The 27,662-nt window shown below is 39.4% G+C and overlaps 1 protein-coding gene across 1 annotated transcript in view; it reads right to left on the bottom strand.

Annotated features, from left to right (window-relative positions):
- Nucleotides 1-2,099: 2,099 nt before the first annotated feature.
- FBN2 (fibrillin 2) overlaps nucleotides 2,100-27,662 on the bottom strand; it is a 223,308-nt gene continuing 197,745 nt past the window's right edge. Inside the window, exons 51-65 of the mRNA XM_070374044.1 lie at nucleotides 26,783-26,848; nucleotides 26,354-26,479; nucleotides 25,647-25,766; nucleotides 24,405-24,527; nucleotides 23,823-23,954; nucleotides 20,415-20,540; nucleotides 18,681-18,887; nucleotides 17,616-17,741; nucleotides 15,875-15,997; nucleotides 15,097-15,213; nucleotides 14,366-14,494; nucleotides 12,564-12,683; nucleotides 7,368-7,599; nucleotides 5,845-6,016; nucleotides 2,100-4,030 (exon numbers count right to left, since the gene is read on the bottom strand). Of these exons, the coding sequence (XP_070230145.1) occupies nucleotides 3,656-4,030; nucleotides 5,845-6,016; nucleotides 7,368-7,599; nucleotides 12,564-12,683; nucleotides 14,366-14,494; nucleotides 15,097-15,213; nucleotides 15,875-15,997; nucleotides 17,616-17,741; nucleotides 18,681-18,887; nucleotides 20,415-20,540; nucleotides 23,823-23,954; nucleotides 24,405-24,527; nucleotides 25,647-25,766; nucleotides 26,354-26,479; nucleotides 26,783-26,848 (2,294 nt within the window). The 3' untranslated portion in view covers nucleotides 2,100-3,655. The remainder of the gene's footprint in view (nucleotides 4,031-5,844; nucleotides 6,017-7,367; nucleotides 7,600-12,563; nucleotides 12,684-14,365; nucleotides 14,495-15,096; nucleotides 15,214-15,874; nucleotides 15,998-17,615; nucleotides 17,742-18,680; nucleotides 18,888-20,414; nucleotides 20,541-23,822; nucleotides 23,955-24,404; nucleotides 24,528-25,646; nucleotides 25,767-26,353; nucleotides 26,480-26,782; nucleotides 26,849-27,662) is intronic.

The following is a 27,662-nucleotide window of genomic DNA, read 5'->3' as shown; positions in this document are numbered from 1 at the left end:
CTGTGTGCTGTTAATGAATCACCATCTTTCCAGTCTCTTTAGAAGTAGGGATTTCTAAAGTTTCCCCTCTTAAAAAAAAAAAAAAATTGGGCTATATTTAACTTTTCCCAATGGATTTGTCTTTGTCTTTAAACAGACTCCAGTAATCCCCTCAAGGTCCCAGAGACGTGTGATTCTTTCCAAAGTCTTTGGAGCATGGAAGAAAGTGGGTGTTTGAATAAATTATGTACATTCTCTTGTGGACTATTGTAAATCAGGAGCAGCGTGGAAAGCAGTGAGCAGAACTGATTCTTTCAAAGAGAAAGGAAGTTTTCAGATTTCCCTCCTCTTCTTGAGAAACATGAGTATTTCTAAACTATTTATCAAACCATATGAAATTACATTTTGTAGGTCAAATATGGCCAGATATTGGCAATTCCTCATGGTTTGGTTTAACATATAAATTAACTCATTTCTCTTGAAGCATCAAAGATATGAATCAAAGGTCTGTAGGTCTCAAACAGACGGATGCTTTGTAAATTTTGTGTTCCCCACCTTCCACCCTAAGCATTTATTCTTGAACCAAAAAGGCAAAAACAAAACTTTAGATGACAGATTGAATGAATTATCCTGTTGATGTTCTAAGATCATGAAAAAGGGCAGATGTTAGAATATAGAGTAAATCCTTATATATTACTCTAAGTTATTTGCAAGGTTCATGTGCAAATGTAACCAAACTTCATCTACTACAAGGAACAAAGTCAAAAAGTACTAATGTGGACTAAGGTTTTAAGCGCTCCAAATCTAAATGCTAGTGGAAAAGGAATTTATGTCAAGTGAAGACCAAATTATTGCTTATTATATTACTATTACATGTACTTGCTGGATTTGGTTTAATATGTCTGGGCTTACGTTACTAGTCTTGCATGAAGTTTTCTGTAACTTAGCCAAGGTAATTTCTGAGGAGACAGTTAATGAGAAAGACCAAATGGTATAGGATATATTATTAGCATTTAGTTACCAGAGAGGCACAAACTAATCACAGCTAGAACCAGTGCTCAGAATCAGAGAGTTGCAGTAAAGCTATCAGAGGTGCCCCAAAAGGTTCTTCCAGGAAGGATCATCTTTAGGTAATCATTTCCTTCTAGTACAGTCTTCTGTGTAAAGCATCCAATGGTCCTTTTTTTTTCGCCCCCTCTTTTGTGAGAAGCTCCCATTGGTGTGGATTCTGGAACTTCCTCAAGAGCAAGTTAAAGCTAAAGAAAGAGTGCTGTTGCTCAACATCCAGAGTCAAACTTGGTTCCAGGTAATTTCATATTACAGAGTTCACGCTGTGCTAGTAACAGATGCCAGATGAAACTGAAGATGCATGTTAAGTTTTAAAGGATGCCCCAAGGCAAATACTTCCCTTATTCCATGCAGCTTAATTTCTGGTTGGCTAAGAACAGCATTAAAATCAGTCATAGAATTTCCTTGTTTTCTGATTCCTCAGATGAAGAATTTCAGCACACACATTCTCAACCTTTGTATTGAATTAACTTTGGAGACCTATCTGTGCTCATTTCAGCTGTGCTATCAGGCGAGAGCCCGTGCCAAACGACTTCTCCTATCTATACACTTGTCCACTGAGGACAGTATGCAACACTGCAAGAGAGAGGAAGCTCTGGGTTATTTGCGGTGAAGGTACCATCTGGCCTGTGGTATGCCTGCTGTATACTTTTGCTTAAAAACTCAAGTTCAGAGAAACCCTAAGAAGGGAGATTCTTTGAATGTCTCACTTCATCTTGGGTGCTTTAACACGATGGTACTCAAAGCACAGGTGAAGACGAAGTCAACAGAGTCTGAGGTCTCTAGGATGATGAGTCCTGGGCATCCTGGTAGTCCTTAGTGTCCACACAGAGGTGAACAATGAACTGCCGTGACTATGTCCTTCTGTTTGAGTACCACCTCAAATCGTGAATTGTCAGTTGAACACTCCCGCTTGTTTTGTGTCATAGACTTGACAGCAGTCCCTTGATTTCTTGTAAAAAATGTGCCTGGCTCTCCTTCTGATACTTTCATACAGGTCCCTCTAAGCAAAGCCTCCAGCCCACAGACACAACAGGGGTTGCAGTCTCATAGAACTCACAGCCACAAAGCTACCCCAAAATAAGCTTTATTGCAAGAAAAGTGTCATATTTGATACACAGACCTACGGAAAACAAACAAAACCAAAAGCCGTAAGTTTTTCCTCACAAATACTTGATTACAAATGTACACTGTTTGTTTTGCTTTAGTTTATTAGGAAACAAAACAAAGTCCCGAACTGGATATGACCGGTGACTCATCTTTGGTCAGCTCAGGTGTGAGAGGAACAACCCAGAGCCTGCATGTGCTTTGGCCATTTCACATATGAGGTTTGCTCACTGGTCCAGGGACAGGTTCCTGGATTGAGAAGAATGCGGGGACGTACGCTTACTAGCACGTCCTAGTACAATATCTCTTTAAATGACTAAAAGCAAACTAAACATCAATTCATTGTACAAACATCTTTCATACACAATAGGCTATGATAAAAACGAGACATATGGTGTATAACTACAGTATTAATGAAAATTCTAAAAAAAAAAAAGAAATGGATTAAAAAAAAAAAACATATATTCCTTGTCTGTACTGCATGGTTTGTTTGCACATATGGCAATCCTGAAATAGCTTGAATGTAATAAATGCACCATTAATCTAAGACAGCACCAAACACTACAGAACGCCAGGTGTTCCTCGCCGAAGGAACGGCAGTTCTTCAGCTGCCTACAGTACCACAAGTATGCAGCATGCCCTGGGTAAGAATGAGGTGTTGTGGGGAGCACATGTGCCTCCTTGAGGTTATGAGAAGGAAATACAGTACGGTTTGGCCTGCAATGCTACTGGTCTCACAAGCAGTCAAGGTATTTTGCTACAGTGGTTGTGCTTCATCCTCTGTTGCCTGGTGTGTCTGCTGACGTGAAGTATCATCACAGTGAGCTCCTCTGGCTTTGATCTCCTTTATATAGGATCTAATGACACATTGATTACTGCCCATTCAGCTCTGTGAGGCTGCCTTTAAAATAATCAGATGTGTACCAGTTGGACGACTGGCAGAAAACCAAAGGAAACATCTCTTGAATCTACTGAAAAATTTTTTTTTTTTTTAAAAAGCACCTCTAAAAGAAATAGCTCAAATTTATAAATCTAAAGAAAAACGAGTGAGTTTCCCTTTTTGTTTACATAGTTTGTTCATTTCTCCATATATTACTGCATTAAAAATAAATAAACATCTATATTTTTTTAATTAGCAACTATAGCAAAATACCCAAAGTGTTACAGACTGCTAACAGGAAAAAAAAAAAAAAGCTCACATTATTTTTGTGCATTTAGTGCCATATGCTGATCTCTTGAATATTTAGCTTTTTAATATACTTTAAAGTGAAGTTATATAAAAAATACAGTAACCACGGTTGCCTTTGTACTCAAATCTTTGGCCTCACCAGAGTCTACATTATCCCTCCCTGTGAGGGTCAACATTCTGAAGTCTGAGACAGGGAGGAAAGAAACAAAAGTCTTTTTTTTCTTTCCTCTTTAAAACTAGTCATTGATTTCTCAGAGGCTTCTGAAGGCTGGCTGTGCAGGGATTTGAGCCTGGAACCAAGTCTGCAAGGGGTTAATAGAGTTGAATCTGCAGCCTCATTCTGAGAGCCTCCCCCAGCTCCCCTAGGAGGTAGTCATCTTCATTGCTGTCTTCCAGTTTCTTAAGCTCCTTTTTCTTGTAGAGAGGGACGCTAGTGATTTCCAGTGTGTACATGCCAGGCACGAGCTTCCTCTTGGCTGTGTGCAAGTAGCTGAGCCCATTCCTTTGGTGGATGCGGAAGACGCCATCGTCATTCCCCTGGGAGATGACATAGCGGATGTGGTTGTTGAGCGGCTCGATGGCCGGCATGAATTCTACGATGTGCTCCTTCGCACCAAGGCCGGAGACGTTAAACTTCATCATCACCGGGCTGTCCATGTCGACGCTCTCCAGGCTGATCTGTTTAACCTGGAAGAAGAGCAGGAAAACCGTGTGGGAAGAGCTTTGACAGCACAAACCGAGGACTTACAGGAACCGGCTATCAGAGGGGTGCAGCCACAGTGACATACTGTCTCTGCCTGTCTGCTTGCAACTTACCCTCGGCTGGGAGAAAAGGTCACTTCCGCCGAGTGTGCCCTGTAAATCTTTAGGACTGTTCCCGCACCTTGTCCAGGTAAAGTTACAGGGCTGAGCTGATGGGGGGCACTCATATTTCAAGTTTTTTGGGGGGGTTTATGAAATATCATACTTATTAATAAACAAGAGACAATTTAGGAAACAATGGTAATTTTTTTGTTGTTGGAGTTAAAACGAGAAGTGCAGCTGTTTTATCTCTGCTTAGAGGGATCTTCACTCTGAAAGCCCAGGTAGATTTTCTGGCTACAAACCACATGTGAATGTGTTTTCTGGGAGCTGTCAGTGCAGGGGGAGCGAACTCCAGAGTCATCAGGGCTCAGGTTTGAACCAGCTTTGGTTAAAAGCCAATGGGGCAGGGCCCAGATACACCAAGTCTCTCTCTGTCAAATGTACAGGAGGTTTAAGAACGCTATTTCAGTAAGACAGGGGCAAAAAAAATCAATGCTTTGAGTGGGTGCCTGCCAAGAACTTGGGGACCGTGGTACCGAGGTGCCCACTTCAGCATGCAGCCCCCTAGAATCACAACGGGAGGGTTTTACAAGCAGAATTTCTGGATCTGTAGTTTGGCTTACTTAATGAATAGCTCAGTTGCCATATTTAAACATCAGCTAGGTACCTTAATCTATTTAAGGTAAATGTAATGCTGGCCTATGTACGATTATAAAACAGAACCAGAGATTTTGTGGCTAGAGAAGTCTCGTCTTATAAATTTCTGAGGCCCAGAAAACTGAAGCAAGTTGCCCAATGCACCCAGCCAGTTAGTTGCTGACTAGGTGTTTTGATGGGGAATTCTGCAGTGGCACTAACTGATGAGATGGTCTGCCTGATCTCTGGGGGAAAACACCTCCAGATACTGGGTATTATTTGGAGAACGGGCGTCAATGTTTATGCCAGGCACCGTTTCAGAAGCTTCACAGTAATCGCTCCATTAATCTTCTTGCCAGCCTTTGGAGGTAAATATTTTTATTCCCATTTTAACAGGTGAAGAAATTGAGGTAGAGAGAGGCTAAGTAAATACGCTCTGTGTAACATGGGTAGTAAGTACAGAGGGTCAGGGAATAAATTCAAAACCAAGAATCTGTGGCCGACCCATTTAACCACTGTGCTAAATACTACAAACAGAAAGAAATAGCAGCAGCAGCAGCAGCAGGCAATTCAGATCTTCAGCTTCTTACAAAATACAAGTTATCTGGAGATAAAACTTTTATGGAAGCAACACCTATCTTATAAATGTCACAAAATGTGACATGTGGTTGGCTTACCTACTGAAAATTAAGATCAGCCTAGTATACTATATATGTATACAACAGAACTGGACAGATTCACAATAATTTCATTTTTTGAATCATTTCAAAGTAGTTATTTCCTGGAAGGACATCTTATTACCTCCTGGCACAAGTCAAAAATGCCAACATGTGGTCTGAAACTATGAATCTTAAAGCCCCCCAGGCCTTTCTGAATTAAAAACACCACTAATTTTAACTTACTTGTCTCTGCCATAGTTTGTACATTAACTAAGCTGATGAATTTCACGAGGTGGAGGTTTAGCTCCACTGAGGCTGAAACCTACATAAAAGTTTACTGCAATAGGGTACGTGACTCCATATGGAAAAAATCTGGTGACAAAATAAAGTGAAGTTACTCACAGCAATGTGTTTGGGTTCATGAATACTTCTCTTCTGTCTGTTGTCTTTCTTAGAGTAGCCGTTGATTTTGCACTCATAACACGCTTCCGGGGACAGAGCATTCTCTTCGTCTACTTCTGTATCCATCGATAGGTACTGCCCTTTGTTAAATCCCATTCCTGAGACGCAGTGGCTATTTGCAACAAGATGCAAATTGATGTTAGACTTCATCATAACTCTATTGTTTTCCAGAGGTAGAGCAGAGGTTTTTCCAAAATAAGAAACCCACAAAGCAAACCCTAAGATCATAAACATAAAAACCTAATAGACTTGGTAACTTTACTTCAGCACTTAATGCATGAGATTCTCCTTTATTTTAAACAGCAAAATTCTTCCAAGAGTGAGCCCCAAGTTTCCCCAATTTTCAATCCTGATTAGACTGAAGCACTCTGTGTAGTTAAATCAAGATGGTAAAAGTCAAGTAAGAATTTTCAGTGTTAGAAGTTCTGTTGATTCCAAAACCTGAAGCCTACATCTGCTGCTTACCAACTGAGCTTGCTGAACTCCTATTTTGATTAATCAAAGAGTTAGCGAGCTGACACTAAATGACCCTTGTCTACACCAAGATTTCTGTTTCAAGTATTATTATGTACCCACGGTGGACATATTAGTCCAACAACCCTCAGTGTCTGACTCACACACTATTCCTTCTGGGGAAGATGACTCCTAAATTCCCATCTTCTGGGCTGTGGAGTGCTGGCTTCCGTGAAGGAGGGAGGCAGGTGGCCAGCACCTCAGCTGATAGGACTTGAGACGGCTGCACTTGGGAAAGGGGACTAGCTGAAGGGACCCAGCCTTGTGGAGACAGTGTCACACCAACCAGGCATGTCCTCTCTGTGCAGCAAAAGGCCAGATGAGCAAAGAGAGGGACAGCTCCTTCCTCATGGAGCACAGGGCTGTGCTTAATCATTCAGTCGTGTTCCACTCTTTGTGACCCCATGGACTATAGCCTGCCAGGCTCCTCTGTCCATGGGATTCTCCAGGCAAGAATACCGGAGTGGGTTGCCTTGCCCTCCTCCAGGAGAGCTTTCTGACTCCGGGATTGAATCCTCATCTCCTGCATTGCAGGCGGATTCTTTACCCACTGAGCCATCTGAGCCACTAGCACAGGGCTAGTACCTGCCAAAATTCATGTAAGACACTGGGCGAAGCCATTTCCATTTGTATCTCTTAGCCCAGGTGTCTTTGATAACACAAGAGCCATAGTATCTTTAAACATCTGCTGTCTCTGACCTTAAGGGATTTATTCAGGCCATTGTAAAACACCAGAGAATGATACCCATATACAAGTTCGAGTCCAATGCTCACCACAAAGCAGGGAATCCACATGCCTTCCTGGAGCTTCTTCCTCCCATACCTAAATGCTCTGATCAATGCTTTTCCCTAGCCAGCTTTTAATCGCCATTTACCTTCCCCCAGTGCCAGGTGGCCAGGCACTGGACCCTGCTCACTTTCCCATGTGTGGGGGAGGTGGAGGGTCTTACCCCTGTCCCACTCTGTAGTACCCAGGTGGGCAGCCGCAGAGGTAGCCCCCTTCTGTGTTGGAGCAGCCGTAATTGCATGGGTTCTTGGAAGATGAGCACTCATTCACGTCGTGGCAGGCACTGGAGAACTGGTCGAAGGAGAACCCGGAGGGGCAGGCGCACTTGTAGCTTCCCAGGGTGTTATAGCAGGAAGCAGAGCCACAGGCATTGGGATTGGAGCATTCATTCTCGTCTGAGAACATAAAGCAAGAGACTTTTACAAGTGGAGGGGAGGGCAGTGGGGCAAAGAAGAGCCCCAGTATCAAATATCTATGATTTTACAGGGGAAGTAGCTTTAGAACCATATTTTTAAATGTTTACCATGATGGTTGATTTGCAAAGCATATGATATTAAAAAAAAACAAAAACAAGACCTGACAAATTCCCCTAAAATTATGGCTTAAACAAAAGCTTCCCTATGCTTTTATATTATGTTTGTACTAGGTTTTCCTGAATACTCTGGCAGCCTTTGGGCACAGATATTTGCAGTCTGACTACTGAGTAACTCTTCTAATCACTTTTCAGAAGGTTACTTCAAAAGTCTATGCCTCAGACAGACTCACAAGGACAGAAAGTAGATGAGTAGTTGCCAGGAGCTGTGGGGAGGGAGAAACGGAGAATGACTTCTAAGGGGTATTGAGCTTCTTTTCGGGGTGGAGATGTTGTGTTGCTGATGGTGGTACACTGCTGTGAGAATATACTTAAAAACCACTGAACCGGACATTTTAAAAGCTGAATTTTATGGTATGTGAATTATATTTCAATTTTTAAAAAGCCTCAATTTATATCTGTATTTTTTATCCATTCTCCTAGCAATTTACAAAGCATTCATTATATACATGGAGAGAAAAGTATATTAAAAAATCGAAATATCCTAAATGAAAATAACTGAGATAAACATTAATTGAACCTCATACACTTTTAACTCTACTTGAGAACCTATCATGTACATACTTTGCCTTCTGATGTGGGTCTGCACCAAGCCATCAGCTGACATGGGTTTTACTTTTAATGACTGATGCTACACAATAAATGCCTGACAGTAAGATAATTTCAGGTTAATACTTTCAGCTACTCTTATCATTTTTACAAAATCAAAGTTTGACTGTGCTTTTAGCTTTGGAGATGACAATTTTGCTCTTAACTGTCTGGTTGATACCTAGTCTGCAGCTTGACCCCTGTGGGCTTCATCATCATCCAAATTTCACCCTGGGCACCAGTCATGTCTGGTCCATGGAATTCTTTCAGATTCTTGTGACTATACTAGAGCGTAGCGTTTTTACCAAATACATGACAAGTCCGTGTTTCAGCTCACGTGGGGAAACAGGCCCATTTGCAATTAGGTGTGCCCTTGGGACACAGCAGTTAGAGCCAAGTGCTTATCTGCAGTAGCTCGGGGAGATTATGGAGGATGCACATGGAGTCTCGCTGGAAAGGCCTCTCACACAGGAAATTATACTTCATTAACTACGGTACAGAGGTTGTTGAAAAGGCCAAAATTATTAGGCACATTTCTGTCTCATGAGTACAGTTTAGGAATTAAACCAAACTGCCAAATACAGCATTCTTAATCACTGGATATGAATTACCATATGATTACCTAATATGGACAAATTCTCAGCCTTCATTTCACAGGAAGAAAGTATATGAATAAATTCTTAATAAGTAAGCTTGCTGTTGTTGCTCAGTTGCTAAGTCGTGTCCAACTCTTTGCAACCCCATGGATTGTAGCTGCCAGGTTCCTCTGTCCATGGGGTTCTCCCAGCAAGAATACTGGAGTGGGCTGCCATTTCCTCCTCCAGGGGATCTTCCCAGACCAGGGATCAAACCTGCTACTTATGACATAAATATAACTGCTATTTTATTTCTATATATCAAAGACTTGGAATTCTGCCTCAAAGGTTCATCTGCTTTTATAATTAAATCTGACACTAGTTTTATATGTGGTGTTTCTCTCCTGATAGAGAATGTGAGTTAGGTTATAGTCTAACAAAATGATCCTGCCATGAGCATAGTATTAGATATTGTGTTAAAGTGGAAAAATTACCAAGAAAGGCAATTAATTGAATAAACTGCATTTAAAGATACCACTGACAAGAACATTTTTATATAGTTAAAACTTCTGGAGGCACCATGACAGCCGTCATATTTATATCCTATAAATGTATGCCATAGCATAATTTTATAGGCGTAGGTAATCTGACTTTGAAAATATGTTCTGGTTTGAAACATACTTTGAGCTGACTCAAGTCTCACTAAACCATGTTCAAATTATTTTGAAAAGAACATACAAGGAACTAGAGGTTGCTAACACCAAGTAAACCAAAGCTTCATATATTAAGATGTAATCATATTCAGGAGAAGGCAATGGCACCCCACTCCAGTACTCTTGCCTGGAAAACCCCATGGATGAAGGAGCCTGGTAGGCTGCAGTCCATGGGATCGCTGAGGGTCGGACACGACTGAGCGACTTCACTTTCACTTTTCACTTTCATGCATTGGAGAAGGAAATGGCAACCCACTGCAGTGTTCTTGCCTGGAGAATCCCAGGGACGGGGGAGCCTGGTGGGCTGCCGTCTATGGGGTCGCACAGAGTCGGACATGACTGAAGTGACTTAGCAGTTAGCAATCATATTCAAATGTTAGTAATATTATCTTATTTTCAATTTAGAATAATTATAATGCTTGCATATTACTTAGGAACACATGGGAATGTTCCTAAATCTGTACAATCTATGTATCAGAATGTTATATGTGTTCTGTGGTACCTGGCTGAACACTTCTTAAAGTATCCATTTGAATTTAAAACGTTTTCAGTACTAACACTTCAAAAGCTGTCATTTTTCTTACACTGGCAGCAGTATTAACATCATTGCAGGGTTATAACTTACTATTACTTAAATTATCTGATGCACTGTTTGTGCCCATTTACAAGGGGACCCCAGTTACATCTGTCTGAGATACTTCATGGGATATTCCTTCTTCAATCATATGAATAACAAGATATTCATACTCATAGTGACAGATAAAAATGATTTGTGGCCTTTTGATTTGCATTTTGTTATAATGTTGCTATTTTGCTAACTTGTTGCTTTTATTAGTTCCTGATGGTTGTTTGATTCTATTACTGAAATATATTTGAGTTATAGTTCTAATGTTCTGTGAGTTCAAAATTGCAAGAGAGTTAGATTTTATTAGTGATGAGCTGGATTGCTCAACCCCGCAAAGAAAAATTTCTAATCTTTCAAAATAAATCCCTGCTTTGTCTTGCTTATCCAGAGGCTTGCTGCTTAGAGGTGCCCATTTTAGCAGAGCAAGCTAACATTTATTCTTACAGTTGGGGTATCTGCTTATGTATCTTCAGTTTTTAATTCATCTCTGAAACCACATATCCCTCTGTCGATGGGGGTCTCTGCTGATTAGAAGGCCCACTGGCTTCTGGCTGGATCCAAGTGTGAGTTGCTCTGGGGTGACCGCCTCACTTAAGTGACTACTCCAAGGATCCCACCAAGAATGACTTGGGTACACCACACAGCCCTGACTTTAAGTCAGACCATATTCAGTGAAGACCTGTGTGTCTATTTTCACACTTAAATGGTTACAGGCAGAAATTCCAGGAAACTTAAAAACTCAGAAATTGAGTTGATCCTCCATGCACATTCCAGTTTCTACTTAAGATTACTTTAAAAACAAGAATTTTATTTAAACTGATACATGTGAAGTATTACAGATCATTCTTCTGCTTTAAGTTCTGTAGAAGTAACCAAGAAGTCCATGGTATTAACTGAATAGAGGGGTCGGCCTCGCATTTTATAAACAACACAATATAATAAAAATCATTTTGAACTCTTATAATAGTTACCTAAAAAAGGACCATTTCCTATGTTCTGAAGTGTCCCTATACTTTATCTGTTTATGAATCAATAAATTGGGACATAATAACTTCTGCAACATTTTTTTTCTATGAAGAGAAAAGAAGTAAACTGAACTTATAAAGTCATTTGATCGACAGCCTAAGTCATCATTTTGATAATCCTTTCAAACTCTATCCATAACTTCCAGATCATCACTGGTTTTCGCATTTCCCCCATGAGTGTGTGTTCCTGGTGTGGCTAAGCATCTGTCTTTGGCCTGGCACAAAGCCACAGCAGAGCTGCACCAACTTTCAGAGTTGCTTTCCCACCTCTGAAATTTGTCTTGATTTTCTCAATTCACTAAACTGTCATTAGAAATTTCTTTTGAGAAGATCATCACGGATAAAATCAAATTAATTCACTTAGTGGCTCCCTGAGAGTAAAATACTTGAAATACATGTGGGGTAATTTCAATCACTACAGAGAAACAGGAAGCAACCTGCTGTTTCTCAGCAGGCCCACTGTTCCCCCTTCTGCTCAAGCTGTGCCCCATCTACTGTTACACTGTGTACGATGCCGTGTCTAGGAAGGGCATTCAATGGAGCCAAGAAATTAGGCATATGCTAAGTCAGCTGGCTATTCAAGTAGAGAGTAATGTTCTCTTCGATCAAACTCTCCTTAAAAGGAGAATTGCCATGACTCTATCAGCGCAAGAAAGACAGTTGAGTGTCTACAGATTTTATTTTACAAACACTTTTTTTGTCTGGCGTTTTCAACAGAATTTGCTCTAACTAGTTACTTTTTCTACCTTAAAATTCTTTATACCCCCTTCATTAAATATGTGACTGGAGAGCACAGACAAATGGTGCTCATTAATTTGATCTGATTCCTGTTAGATTTATATGAGCAGATAGATGGGTAACCCTTCAACCCCAAATCTAAGGTCACTAAATTACTGATTAAAAAAAAAGCCTTTGACCTTAGCAAATGAAGATGATATGAGTCTTGACATCATCTTCAGGAACTTAAAATTATCAGCTAGCAGAAAATTAAAATTATCAAAGCTCTTCTGAGTTACCTTTTAGGTACTTAACATTTTAAAGTACATTATGCATATTTTCAAATACACACAAGTATACAAAGTAGCTTAATAGATTCCCATGCATCAGTCCTAAGTACTGGTTATTTAAGTTCTAGGGTTTAAAGGCTACACTGAAAATGACCATCTTTATTGCTCATTTGTTTTACTAAAAGATAGTTTAAGGCAAGAAAAGCAGATGCCATGTAACAAGCGCGTGCTCACCAACACACTGATTCCACTGGTAATGCTGAATATACCCTTGGGGGCAGCCACACCTGTAGCCTCCCAGGATGTTCTGGCAGCCATGCTGGCACCTATGGTTTCCATCACATTCATCAACATCTGTAAAAACAAGCCCGGCAAGATTTTCATCACCTTTCTTCTATTATTCTTAAATGTACTCCAAATACAACACAGGGTAACTATATCAGAGGAACAAACAAACAAGACACACCGAGGGGCTGTGATTTTTTCCAAGTCACATGGTTATTAAGTCAGTGGTGGTACAGTGAATGGCTCTGAGATAAGAAACCACATCATTCTTATGCTATCCACCAGCCATGCCACGTCAGTGCTCTAAATAATATCTTAATTTCAGCAAATCAGCCATAGCAACCACAAATGTTGTGCATTTTGGATGGATTAACTACATATGGTATGATTTATTTGGTAAACGATATAAATATATTTGCATCACATATTCCAGTAAGTTCAAAAGTGATTGACATGTTAATTCTCATTTTCGGGAAAATACAAGCATTACAGAAATACCTAAAGAATTATAATGGTTGGGAATGCAAAAAATTTTATTACTATTTGAGATTAATTAGATGCAAGTTTAAAGTATTTAAATACATTATTTTTAGACATGATATAGTATTATGACACATATGGAATAATTTCTTTGTTCATACATGCATACTCTTCTGGAATGACAACTGAGGCTTTGAAATTTACCCATAAAAAGAGAAATGAAATTGGCATGTCTGATATATGTGTAACAAATTTTATATGGATAATTAATAAATTGTATCTTATGTAGATAGTCACAAGCTGAACTCACACATGGCAACCAGCTGTAGGCTCAGAATACTTTCAAAGTCTCAATGACTTCAAATACAAAATATTAAAATAGAAATTTTTCAGTTGAATTTTTTTTGGTTGAAGATTAGATACATGTAAAAGTCCTGTAGTTCTCAGACTATATTAAAACATGTAGATATATTTCTAGAGTTCAAAATCATGTATTCGTAAGAATAATTAATTCAAGGGTGACTAAAATCAATAAAGATGTAAATTGCACTAGTATATAAAAATATAAAGGGGAAGTACATGCTCTCAGAACCTCTGGCATGAGTATTTTGTAAAAGCTACCAATCGTAGTATATTTATCTCATATTCTAGAACTTGTAATGAAAATACTGAAGAACAGTATTTTATTGGCCACAGGCAAATTCTTATTTTATTCCCACTTAAATTTTCCCTTGGATTTAACAGGAAATATCTATTGTGATGAAGACTTTATAGGAAACACTCTTTATAGAAAAGACAGGGAACTGGGACTCTCAGACAAATAAAACCGCCATCAATTTTCCCCAGCGCTTTCTGTTCATCTGCCCAGTTCCCTACAACTTGTTCTTTGTCTTACACTTAACATTTACACATTTTACATTCAAGTATCATGGAACAGACATCAGACTTTTTTCTGGTTTACTCATATACTACTGCAGCTAAATTAGGTACAGGAATTCGTTTTCAGTTAAATTCTTTTTTTAGATCAGTAACTAGGTAAACAGTTATTTCAGAAGCCCATGTGTACTCACAGAATTTTTGTTTCATCACATTAAGGTTTTCCTCTGTCCCCAAAATGATATATGAACATTTATAAACAAAAAAAAATCAACTTCTGGGTTTTACTTTGTTAATCTTTGTTGTTTGAAATGATCTCAATTTCTCATTGAGTGGCTTAGACATTAAAACTGTTTGCTGTATTAGAATAAGAATATTTAAATAAATAAACTCACCTTCACAGTTCAGTCCAGTAGCATCAAGAGAGAACCCTCTTTGGCATTCGCAGCTGAAACTTCCAGGGGTGTTTTGACAGATTCCCTTTGCTCCACAAAGTGAAGGCTGGGACCCACATTCATTGTTGTCTAGCAGAGGACAAAAGGGAAAGAGTGTCTGGCTTTCTAATTATTATAGGATTCAAATTTTACTACATGAAGTAAAAAGTAAGGTATGAAAGCCTAAGTTTCACAATGCGAAAACAGAGTTTACAGAAAAGTATGCCACTATTCATGGTCATATTAAAGACAAAAATGGTCAGAAAGAAGTGTATTTCAAGAGATTGAAAATCAGAGCATATTTTGGATCAAATGAGGACATGGTTTTTCGATAGCACAGACTGAAAGTTAAGGTTAAGACCTGTGTGTCTTCTGACATTAAAAAATCCCAACATGTTCATTAGCATGCTTTAACTTACAGTGAGCCTTTTACTCATATTTTATCTGAGCACGCATTATATTTAGAATGCAATATAAAGGCGCTGCTTGGAATACACCTACTGTGCATGTGCTTGGACTACACAGGACTACTATGCTTGGATATTGTTCTTGTGAAAAAATAAATTATTAACAACATTTTAAAACCACTAATTATGAGGGACTGATTTTAATGTACGTACTACCATTTTTAACTACAGTTTTAGGCTTCTACTAGTAGTGTGCAGAACTTCCCTTTTGCAGTTTTGTCTTACCAATACAAGCAGTGTGATGCTGTGTGAAACCAGGTGGACATTTACAGGTAAAACCTCCCAGAGTGTTGACACACAGGAACTGGCAATTGTGCTGTTTGGTTTGACATTCATCAAGGTCTGCAATGAAAGACAAGCCAGTGAAAATCCGAGCAGAGTTATCTGGCTGTGCTTCCCTTCTCATGAAGCCACAGAGAGGTGTGCATGTTCTACCAGGAGTATTTTGTCTAGATTTTTGTTGGAAGCTTTATAGATTTCCATATGCATAAGGCAAGGAGGTTTTTTTTTCCACATACTTAAGCAGCGTAAATACTATGAGCTACTAAGACAAGACGGCTAAGGTGATATATAACAAAAATTTTTTTAAAACAAAAAGCTGAAAGGATGAATTATAGTGATGTTCATGAGCTGTTTTCAAAGCTAGTATTCAAAGGTTAAAATACTTGTATTTGATGCACCATTGAGTACATGGCTGGCTACTTAATCCTATTAAGTCAAAGTGAAAATTGCTCAGTTGTGTCTGACGCTTTGTGACCCTATGGACTATATAGTCCATGGAATTCTCCAGGTCAAAACACTGGAGTGGGTAGCCTTTCCCTTCTTCAAGGGATTTTCCTGTCCCAGGGATCAAACCCGGGTCTTCTGTATTGCAGGCAGATTCTTTACCATCTGAGTCACAAGGGAAGCCACAGTAAAAAGTGAGGCACATGGCCTGATCCCCGATAAGCTGATTCTGAATCTGAAAAAAAGGAGAGGGTCACACATATAGACTCTTCATCACCTTTGCAGGTCTTCCCGTCCTCCTGCAGGACATAGCCCCGGGGACACGAGCACTGGTAACTCCCCTCTGTGTTCTTGCAGATGAAGTTGCACGGTTTTGGGGACTGTGAACATTCGTCGAGATCTGAGTAAAAGTGATGTGAGGATTAAATTACTGGTTAGAAGGAACGACCAGTCTCTTTCCTCCCTCCATATTCTCACTGTTTTCTTCTTCAACTTAAAATGGAAAATAGCCAGAGAGAAATGAGGCACAGAACAATTTTCTCTAAGGTAATTTACTGGTTTAACTTTGTCAGGCGATTCTTGGGCAAATATTGAAATATCCAGACAACTGGGTTCAAAAAAAGACACTAGATTTTTTAGATTGGTGTTCTTCGGTTTACAGTTTGAGAATCATAAACCTGAAGGTTAGAGTTTCTTCTCTTTGACATGCAGATGTGGCGGATGTTCTCAGTCTCTGAGCTGACACTTCCCCAGGAATTGTTTGGCATCACAGATTGTGCGGGAGACCTTCCACTTGACCTTCCAGCTGTAGTCCTTACCTTGGTCCACCCTGTTCTCGGGCCCAGGAGGCTGAACTGCACACAGACACCATTAGCAGGCCCTCCTGCCCTCTGTCTTCAGTCTGGTCCTTTAGTTCTCTGATTCCCTTTTCACAAGATGGGCTGAGGCTGACTGAGTCATGGGGTCAGAGGTCACGGGTGCTCTAAAGGCAGGCCTCTGGGAACAATTTTCTCCATCTTCTAGGTTTCAGTAATCCTTCCCTCTTATCTTTGGCCCAGAGGTGGAACAGCCCCAGAACTCAGCACTAGTCCTAGCATTTTCTGCTTACACCTTTATACACTGTCCTTTTGTTAAAAAAACAAGTCTCCTTAAACTGTCCTCATTTCAATATGCCACCTTTTTTCTGCTAGGACTCTGACAGCAAACCATCTCCACTTCCCCTATAAAAGACATTGATTGATGCCCAAAGAATGTTAAAAGCTCATGACTGATAGCCTAGTTTCTATTACTATCTTGCCCAAACAAGTGAGTTGAATGCTTACTAAGATTTAGGTTGGTTCTTCCTAACCTTTTCATGCCAGATGTGCTTGTTATCAAAACAAGTTGATATTAAGCTGATGAACTATGAAAGAGAAAAGATTTTTTTTCTTTAATGAAAACTAAATATTTTGGAAAGACTCAATAGCAGCAAGCTACCACCCCTTCCTTGGATGAGACAGTAAAATAAATTAGAAAAAGAGATTGTAAAAGTGTAGAAGGTTTTCTGTATTGAGATTGCTTTGCAACTGGAAATTTTAGACGATGATGCTTAATTGGTATATTTTATGCAAAAATAACTACAACGAGAAACAAGCAAAAAGCATTCTCTCCATATGCAAAAACATACTTTCACAATCAAAAGTCCTGGTCTTTCATTAAAAAATGACAAAACAACCGTGCCTCTATACATTTTAAACTAAATGTAAAATGTTGAAAGTATATTTTTTTAAATAATTTGAATGTTTCCCTAACTTTACAGACTGTTTGATAAATCTAATAGTTCTATGTCTCACATTACTAGACAAGGCCTTGGACAACTCCAGTGATATTAAGAACCGCACTAATGAAAGGAATAGCATCACTTTAGCAAAATGTACAATCCAAACACCATAATAAAGATATTCTACTGACAGTAAAGGACTTGCAGAAAACAGCAGTTAACGACCACTCAGACGCAGAGATGCCTTGTCTTTCCTTACCTACGCACGAGGTTCCGCTGATGTCTGTGGTGTAGCCAACCTTACAGAAACACCGGAAGGAGCCCATGGTATTGATGCACTGACCACTGGTGCAGAGATTTGGCATGACTTTACATTCGTCAATATCTGTGCACCAGAAACCCCAAGGCAAAACCAAACAGAAGTCAATATAGATGCAAGAATAAAACCGGTTAGAAACTAAAAGAAATTAAGGACTTGACAGATAACCAAAATCCAACGTTCGTAACTGTGCTGGTGTACTTTTTCATCATTCAACAGAGTGGCAACATAGAAGGAAGAAATAAGGAAAGAATCTGAAGTGATAGGAAGAGACAAACATAAGGAAGGCTATGCTGAAAGCCCCTCTGGAGTCTATTTGTTCTGCAATCTAAGCATGAATTTTTTGGGGGGACTCTATCAATAGAAAGCTACCCTTCTGAAGTTCCACTAATTTGGAATTAGTGATGGTATTCCATGGATTGGCTTTAAATTCAGTTGCATTAGATCCTAAGAAAGGGTTTCATTAGCAATGTAATCAAGCGTAAGATCTAGAATCTGTATAGTAATAGAGGAAAATGTTATTTTTAGGACATTAGCATATTGGTTGTACCAAAAAACCTGGAAACTATTAATCATGTGTGAGTCCTGCTGGTTTGTAAATAAGCTGCAAACAGAATGAGTTCCTGTGCACAAACAAAGAAGCGACCTTTACTTAAATGAAGCACGCATAGCTTGTGGGTTGCAGATGGCCTCTGGGATCAGACAGATACATTCCATTCCTTGTTCCAACCTTTAAAAAGGCTGTGATCTTGGGGACATTTATTTATCGTTACTTAAACTTCGTGCTTCAGTTTCTGTCTGCTAAAATAGGAATAATTAAGAGATTCTATCTCTTAGATTTGATACGAAGATTATGCCTCTTAAAGCTGCTGAAGCATTAGTGAAAAGCATATACGACCACACACATATACACATATATTTTAGCCATTATCCTATTTCCTTCAAATTAACGTGAATTAACATGCACTGTGTTGACAACATGCATGGATTTCCTCAACTCCTTACCTCTTCCATCAGTGGTATAGCCTGGGCCATGAGGACATATCTTTTTGTACTGTGCAGTTCCAGGGAGTGGGCAGAGCTCACACTGATGACCCCAGCCTCGCCCCCCGTCGCAGCAGCATTCTGACTTTGTGACAAGGTTACGGCTGCTGGATGCCATCTGACACATGGTCTGCAACACCTCTGCAAAGCAGAGGCCCTGGCGATTGTCTGAAATGACAATGTAGTTAAAAAGCACAAGTGTCAAGGGACTGACACTTCGTTATCTGGGTCTTCACGTTAAAAAGGACAATCAATGTTTTCCTTCATAACAATACTTAAAAAAAAATCCATTTATTTTGGTGGTGCTGGGTCTTAGTTGTAGCATACAGCATCTTTAGCTACCACATGTGGATTCTCAGTTGTGGCGTGTGGGATCTAGTTCCTCAGCCAGGGATTGAACCTGGGCCCCCTGCAACTGGCAGGGAGGAGTCTTAGCCACTGGACCACCAGGCAAATTCCATAGCAATACCTTTTTAAAGGTTAAATATTCTTTTATGTGAAGAGTCACATTGCTTAAGACAATGATTAGAAAGTTCTGTTGGAGGTTCATTTCACAGTGCTCTTTAGCAACAGTTTATTAAATTTAATAACTGATACTAAAGAAACAGAGGTGAGTTTTTTCTTCTTTTTCTCAGCAGCTAAGTGATGGTAAACTACCATTCCTATAGAATCCAACTGAAAGGAAAAATCAAAGAAAAATACTTCCCTTTAAGTAAGCAAATGAGAACAGGATTTGTTTTTGAAAAGCAAATTCTGGACTATGTTATCATCTTGGTACGTATTCAATCTAATCTCCTGTATTTTAGACATCTAAAAGACTGTTTAAACATTGGATTAAGTAGTTTTTTAAATTATTATAAATAAAGGGATTTCACTGATATAAGCTGGCAAAGAGATCTTTAATGGGGTTTTAAGAACCATCCTAATGAACTGTTAGTAATATGGACAGAAAAGTACGCTTTCTATGTAGGTCAGCTTTTCTATTTCCTAATGAAGATCTAGATTGAAGATAATAATAAACAAAATATGTTTTCATGACTAATAATTTCCTAGGATTTGAAGCAGATGACATCATTCTGAGAACAATCTGATGTAGTTGAAATGTGCTGTTTTTGCATCAAAGCCCGTGAGGAGTGCTATTTCTCTGTTTGCCTTAAATTTGACTACTTCATACTTTTACACCTGCTCATAATTAACTAAACGGTTTATGATATATGCATTTTATCATTAAAATGCCTGAGACTTATATTTTCCACAAGAAAATGTTTTGTAAAACACTTTTCTGTATCATAAAATAAAAATTAACTCTCACTGCATTTTTGAAATGTGGCATTTTCTTTAATATCATTAATATAGCAAAACTTACCTCACATAGCAAATATTTTCTTTTGGAATTAAATCATTTCCTGATGTAAGTTTTACTAGAGTCACATTTTCCGTAGTGCTTAATTAATCTTAATTTTGGAAAGACTACTTAAGATGGTTATTTACATTAAGCATGGATGTATGTACTACACACACGTGTATAAATACATCATTTTAATAGATGTCTATCTTCAGGAAGAGGTACATGGATTACTCAGATTGGGGGATCTATTTTGCAGACAAGGATATATGTATAGAACTCTTCTGTGATTACATCACAAAACACATGCTTTATTCACCAAGTAAAATATACTCTGTTTATCAACTTACCAAGGCACTCAGTGCCAGAAGAGCTGGACTGAAAGCCTTCATTACACTCACATCTATAGCTCCCAATAGTGTTAACACAACGCCCGTTTTCACAGATTCCTGGTTTGGTCCTGCATTCATTTTCATCTTTAAAAAAACAAATAATATGAGTCATGAATAGACTGTAAAGTTTATCATTTACAAACATTTATCTTCTAATGGTTTATATCTTGCTTAAACCTTCTTCATCAAAATGCTAATATGATAGAATACTAATTTATATTTAAATTTATAGTATTATATTAAAAATATTACATTTAAATTTATCATATTTAAATTTACCTCATCCTCTTGCCTGGGAAGTCCCATGGACAGAGGAGCCTGGTAAGCTACAGTCCATGGGGTCGCAAAGAGTCGGACACGACTGAGCTATTTTACTTACTTACATCCTTCCAAGATAGGCTCTAGGTTAACAAAGTGTTCCCCCCCACCCTCAGCTGCTTTTCTCTTTCTCTCTTCCACTTTTCAGGGAAGAGGTGATGCTTGATGGATAATTGGAAAAGTGGCTCCATAAAGGATTACTGACGGGGAGAAAGAACTTTGGGAAAGAAGATACCAATTCATGTGACATGAGAGAGAGGCTGAGGGCTGAGCAGTGGCAGGTGTGAGGGAGAGGTGGAGAGCAGGGTGAAGGGCACTCAGGCCAGGGATAAAGGACAAACTCCTCCACTGACTTGAGTGAAAATCACAGGAGCCATGCAGGGGTTAGGGCAGCTAGAGAAGAAGGAATTTAGATAGTACTGCTCTTTTGGTTTCTGACAAATAAATATATCAGAACAAAACTGTTACATTCAAATTCCCACATCTTTACTTGCATTAATTTGACATTTTGTAAATTTTGTTTGAGGCATGTTTCAAATCAATGTTGTCAGAGGCATGAGCTGCTAAGTCACTTCAGTCATGTCCAACTCCGTGTGACCCCATAGACGGCAGCCCACCAGGCCCCGCCGTCCCTGGGATTCTCCAGGCAAGAACACTGGAGTGGGTTGCCATTTCCTTCTCCAATGTATGAAAGTGAAAAGTGAAAGTGAAGTCGCTCAGTCGTGTCCGACTCTTTGTGACCCCATGGACTGCAGCCCACCAGGCTCCTCCATCCATGGGATTTTCCAGGTAAGAGTACTGGAGTGGGCTGCCATTGCCCTCTCCGATGAGAGCTCATGACAAATCCCTTTGATGAATTTCTCCTTTCATCTTTATGCTTTTTAATCTTTAATTTATTAATATTTATTTTGCATGCACTTGCTTTTCATCAACATTTGCCTTGGATATCTTGTTCCACCCCTTTATCTTCCATCTATATTACATTTTGATTTGGTACATGTCTTGTAAAAAGTACCAAGCTGCACTTTTAAAAGAATATTTAAAAGTACATTTGCCTTTTAACCAGAAATTTAAACTGTTTCTATCTATGGTGATTACTGATATGTTTGGAGTCTTGTCACTTTATACTGTTTAATATTTAGCAGGCTACTTGTCCCCTTCTCTTAATATTTCTTCAGTTCAGTTCAGTCGCTCAGTCGTGTCCAACTCTTTGCGACCCCATGAATTGCAGCACGCCAGGCCTCCCTGTCCATCACCAACTCCCGGAGTTCACTCAGACTCACGTCCATCGAGTCAGTGATACCATCCAGCCATCTCATCCTCCGTCATCCCCTTCTCCTCCTGCCCTCAATCCCTCCCAGCATCAGTCTTTTCCAATGAGTCAACTCTTCCCATGACGTGGCCAAAGTACTGGAGTTTCAGCTTTAGCATCATTCCTTCCAAAGAAATCCCAGGGCTGATCTCCTTCAGAATGGACTGGTTGGATCTCCTTGCAGTCCAAGGGACTCTCAAGAGTCTTCTCCAACACCACAGTTCAAAAGCATCAATTCTTCGGTGCTCAGCCTTCTTCACAGTCCAACTCTCACACCCATACATGACCACAGGAAAAACCATAGCCTTGACTAGACGGACCTTTGTTGGCAAAGTGATGTCTCTGCTTTTGAATATGCTGTCTAGGTTGGTCATAACTTTCCTTCCAAGGAGTAAGCGTCTTTTAATTTCATGGCTGCAGTCACCATCTGCAGTGATTCTGGAGCCCAAAAAAATAAAGTCTGACACTGTTTCCACTGTTTCCCCATCTATTTCCCATGAAGTGATGGGACCGGATGCCATGATCTTCGTTTTCTTAGGTTAGTCTAATTTTTTCTCTGTGCTACTGTCATCCCCAACTCATGTCTACAAGTTGTAATCTTCTATTCTTCCAGTGGTAGCCATGAGACAACTTCAACACACTGTTAATGAACAGTTTTCTATTAACATCAAGAAGTATCTGTTTCAATAGCTTCTGGCCATAGTAAGTACCCTTGGCATGAGTTTACTCCTTTCTTCTCTCTCCTTGTGCTACCTGCCATGCTGACACGGTCTAGAAATTTTGGTTTGTTGTATTTCTTTTACGAAACACCAGCATTTATTTAAACCATATAATCAGGATTACTGGTTTCTTGGCTTATCATTGCTTCCTCTTGAATTAACTTTAAAAAATATATTGGAGGATACAGTTTGGAATAAGATAAAGAGGGTATGTGGGTGATAAGTATTCTAAAATGCATTTCTGACAATGTGATATTTTTGTTTTATCACTAGATTGAATATAAAGTTTTAGTTGAAAATTATTTTCCCTTAGAATGCCCTGAAAACATTGCTGATCCACTGTTTTATTTTACCCACTGTTAATTGCCACTTGTAGGAAATCTGGCTTTGCTCCCTGGGAAGCTTTAAGAATTCTCACTTTGCTCCTAGCGTTCTGACACTATGTTTTTTCTTGTTAAAGGTATTTTTTTCTTTTAGGAAACTTTCTGCATACATTTTAAAGTATATATAAAACTATTAAACTAATTTATGGATTTAAAACATTGTAGTGTTTCTTGTTTCTAGAATATGAGGGTTTAAGTCCGTCTTTTTGATCTAATCCTATCCTAATGCTGTTATCTTTATTTTGATTAGTGTTTCAGTTGTCTCCTTTGAATTCAAAGTGCATAACAGAAATGCATCTAAAAAGATCTGATTGCTACAAATCTTACATTTATTTTCTTTCTTTTTAAAAAATTTTTCCTGACAATGCACACAAATGTTGGAAAATTTCTCATGTTGAGCGTAAGATTTTCCAAGTTGCTACAGAAATCAATTAATGATAGAAAAGATTAATAATATTTTACCTTCTGCATATATTGTATTAGGAACTGAACAGATTCTTGTAGTTTTTGATCTCTTTGGCTATTTGCACAGAAAACAATACACCGTATTTTCCACTGTGATAACTGAAGTTCATATGTTTCTGACTGGGGGTAGGAGTGTTAAGCAAGCAGCCACCGTCCTGTACAGCCTTACCCACACAGCCTTCTCCGTCAGGCCTGCGGGCCATCCCAGGCGGGCAGATGCACATGAAGGTGCCAATCAGATTCTTGCACATCATGCCCCTCGATTCACAGTCATGCAGCCCTTCAGCACATTCATCCAGGTCTAGAGAATATGTGCAATAGGAGAAACAGAAGAATAAGACAAATTCATGAACAGGCTATATCATGCATGAGTATTTTGAAGTCATACTTTTGGTCTTCTGGCTTTTAACATGTAATCTTCTTATGCCACAGAGAAAGGAGGAGCCCAGTCTCAACTGTTGGCTATATTCTAGAGTTATAAAAATTTCAGCACTGGTCCTCAAGATAAGAAGTTTAGGGAAGGGCTATCTTTGCTTTAGTAAGAGCTCGAGAATGTGACATCTTTATTTTTGACTTGACTGGACAGATTATCAAGTATCTTGTTATCTAGATACGGAAATCTACCAGCAATGCTGTAAAGAATATATTTCTGTACAGCTCTACAAGAAGACAGCTGAGAGCTACAAAATCATTAAAATATATTTCTGGCATCACAAATAATGAGCTGATCCTTCCTGGTCTGGGGCCTTACCTTTGCACATCTTCTGGTCTTCCCTGAGGGCATAGCCAATTGGGCACGTGCATTCATAGGACCCGAAGGTGTTCATGCAGCGGAAAGCACATAGCAGTGGGTTCTGGGCACACTCATTGATATCTGATCAAGGAAACAGACAGGCATGCGCTCAGCCTAGAGTTCTAATTACTCGCTTAAATAAACACTGATGTATTTATTTGGCAGTCACACAGAAAGTAATAGGATAACAGAACTTCCATTTCTGGTAAGGAGAACTGGGCACCTAACTCATTCTCCAACAAATAACAACTATAAACTCTGAAATACGAAAAACAGAAAAATAAGACAAATTCACGAACAGGCTATCGTTGAGTATTCTGAAGTCATACTTTTGGTCTTCTGGCTCTTAACATGTAATCTTCTTATGCAACAGAGAAAGGAGGTATTTTGTATTTTGTATTTATCTGAAATAAATATAAAAACAACACCTGAAGTGGTTTCTAGCAGTGCATTAAAACTCAGTAAACACCTGGCAAAGTAGAGGTGCTCAGTTTTTTGTTTTTTTTTTTCCCCTGTGGATCATATCAGTCCTGGCACAGTAGCATCTGGCAGCTAAATCTCCAATAGGAACTCTCTGAGCTTCTGTCCCGAGAAATCAGGGGAGGGAACCTTGGGGCAACCAAGGCTGCTGAAAAGTGTGGAGGAATCCCAGAAATGAGAGGGCCAGAGGGGGAGAAATACCTTTTTCATTTTTTTGCATAAACTCAGCAGAAGTTGCTGACTTAACCATGCCATGTGTGGGCCAAAATCAAAGAAGCTGGCCACTAAGCTTTAAAGAGAAGAATTTAAACGTGACCCACTGTCTTCCACAGGCCTGACAGTCCACTTTATGTAAATTAACTGCCTGCTAAAACAAGGGCATCAATATTCTCTGAAATAATGTAACTGATTCCTGAAGGTATCAGTCACAATACCCAGCACATAATCCAAAATTAACCAACAGACTGAGGAACCAGGAAAATGTGACCTAATCTCAAGGGAAAAAATAAGCAATAGATGCCAATTCTGAGAGGGTGGAGATGCTGAATTATCAGACAAGGGCTACAGAGTAGCTTTTGTAACTATGCTCATTGTGGTAAAGGAACATATGTTTGTGATGAATATAATCATCAGTAGAACATAAGAACAATATAAAAAAAAAGCTGAGGCATTAAAAACTCTTTCTATATCAAGAAGAAATAATAGTAAAGTATCACTTGCCTTCACAATTCATCATGGGCCCTGGCTCAAAGCCCTCATTGCAGTTGCATTCGAAACTCCCAATAACGTTGGTGCACGTCCCATTTCCACATGGGTTGCCAATTGAACATTCATCAGTATCTGAAAAAGGATAAGAAAGTGACACAAACTGTGGAGGGCTTAGTTTAATAAAAATATGCCCACGAAAATCCATCTGGCCCTCACACGTGTCCCAGATCTGTGCAGGGCACACATGACTCTTGCACCCCCCGCCCTTGGTCATGGCTGGCCAGCCTTTACGCAGGGCAGAGAACCCCGAGGGTCAAGTGTGAAATGCTCTGAACTTTCAGACAGCTGTGCTTGCCCTAAAAAAAGAAAAAAAATCACAAAGCCAGGGAGGTATGTGATCTTCTGCTACAAGAGCAGAAGTGGAAAGTCATAAAGTAAAATAGACCTCTTTCCCAGTTAGTGGTTTTGGCAGCTGTAAAGCTCTAGACACATCAGAGTTTGTATATCTGGTTGAAGGCAGAGATTGGGCAACTCGCTCCATCTTCAAATAAACCCATGTTGCTGGAAAATGTAGAATGGGAGAAGAAAAAGCAGTTATGGCTACTTATCTTGGCTTTGTAAACCCCACTGCCTCCCAGAGTGCCTGAGAGACCTTTTGCTGAATATAAGAAAGAAAAAAACCTTACAAGTGTGAAATGTGGCACTAACTCAGCACTTACCCACACAGCGCACTCCAGTGTAATCAAGGTTGTAACCCATTGGACATTCACAGCGAAAAGACCCATCTGTGTTGATACACTGACCGTTTGAACAAATTCCTGGGCTCTCAAGACATTCATTAACATCTAAAATACAAAATCATCCATGAACTTTCTTATATAAAAAGATATGCCAAAACTGCATGTATCTATTCAAAAGAGGCTTAAAAGTGTTAAAACATATGAGCATTTCTTTCATCAGAGAAACATGTATTTCATATGCTGCAACATAGTCTTATGATGTAGTGCATATGATATACAATAAATATCATATATGTGCATTAAATGCAATACAATATATGTTATACAGTAAAAACAGCATGATTATAAAACAAATGTACAATATTGTATTTACATGAGACTACGAAAATAAAATATATTAAACCACACCTTCACGGGTATCATGAAGACTAGGAACAGTTCCGTGGCCATAGGGACACAAATCCTGGAATGCCACTGCAGAGAAAAAGACAAATTCCCGATTATCAAAGAGTCACAAACATCAGAAAACTTAAGAACTGATTAATGATATACATAAAATTAGACTTATTTTTCCTCTACAAAGCTATTTTTAGTAAGAGTCTTTATTTTTGTAATTTACTTCAAAAGCACCACTGAGCATATTTAGAGAAGGTCACCTGAGCTTGGGGTGGCCACCTATGGGTACCACTCAGGGTGTCTGATTCTGTCTGCTTGCTCATTTAATTCTGGGCAGCCAAAGAGCCACATTCACTCCAGTATTCTTGCCTGGAGAATTCCATGGACAGAAGAGCCTGGTGGAATACAGTCTACAGAGTCGCAAAGAGTCGGACATGACTGAGCAACTAACAGAGCATTCTCTGCCCATTACACACAGAAGCCACCTCTGACCTAGAGACCAGGCCAGTTCCAAGCCTGCTGGGAACAATTGTACTGTTCAGCTATGCTAATAAAATCCGTGAGGCTCGTCGTCTCTTCTTGCAAATGCCTACTGTGCTGACTCAGCCTCCCAGAATTTGCTTTAAGATTCTGGGAGCCCCAGCCTGTGATACAATACCCATGTGGGACTCCTGCGCAAGCTGGCATGTAATTTTCACCCCCTCCTTGGATCTACTGCCCTTCACCCTTCAAATTCATTCCTTTCAAAGCAAGTAATACTAACGTTGGGGGAAGCAATGAAATAATGGGGTAACATCCTGCATTTACACATTCTGAATATGAAAGCTGAACGAAGTTCCTGACTATGGAGATCATTGAACCATGAAGGTCTGTAAATGAGGGGATGTTTTTA

Source organism: Bos mutus, chromosome 7 (assembly GCF_027580195.1).
Source record: "Bos mutus isolate GX-2022 chromosome 7, NWIPB_WYAK_1.1, whole genome shotgun sequence".
NCBI classification, from domain to species: Eukaryota; Metazoa; Chordata; class Mammalia; order Artiodactyla; family Bovidae; genus Bos; species Bos mutus.
Note: the sequence above shows the minus strand (reverse complement) of the source record. Positions and strands in the feature narration are given on the sequence as shown.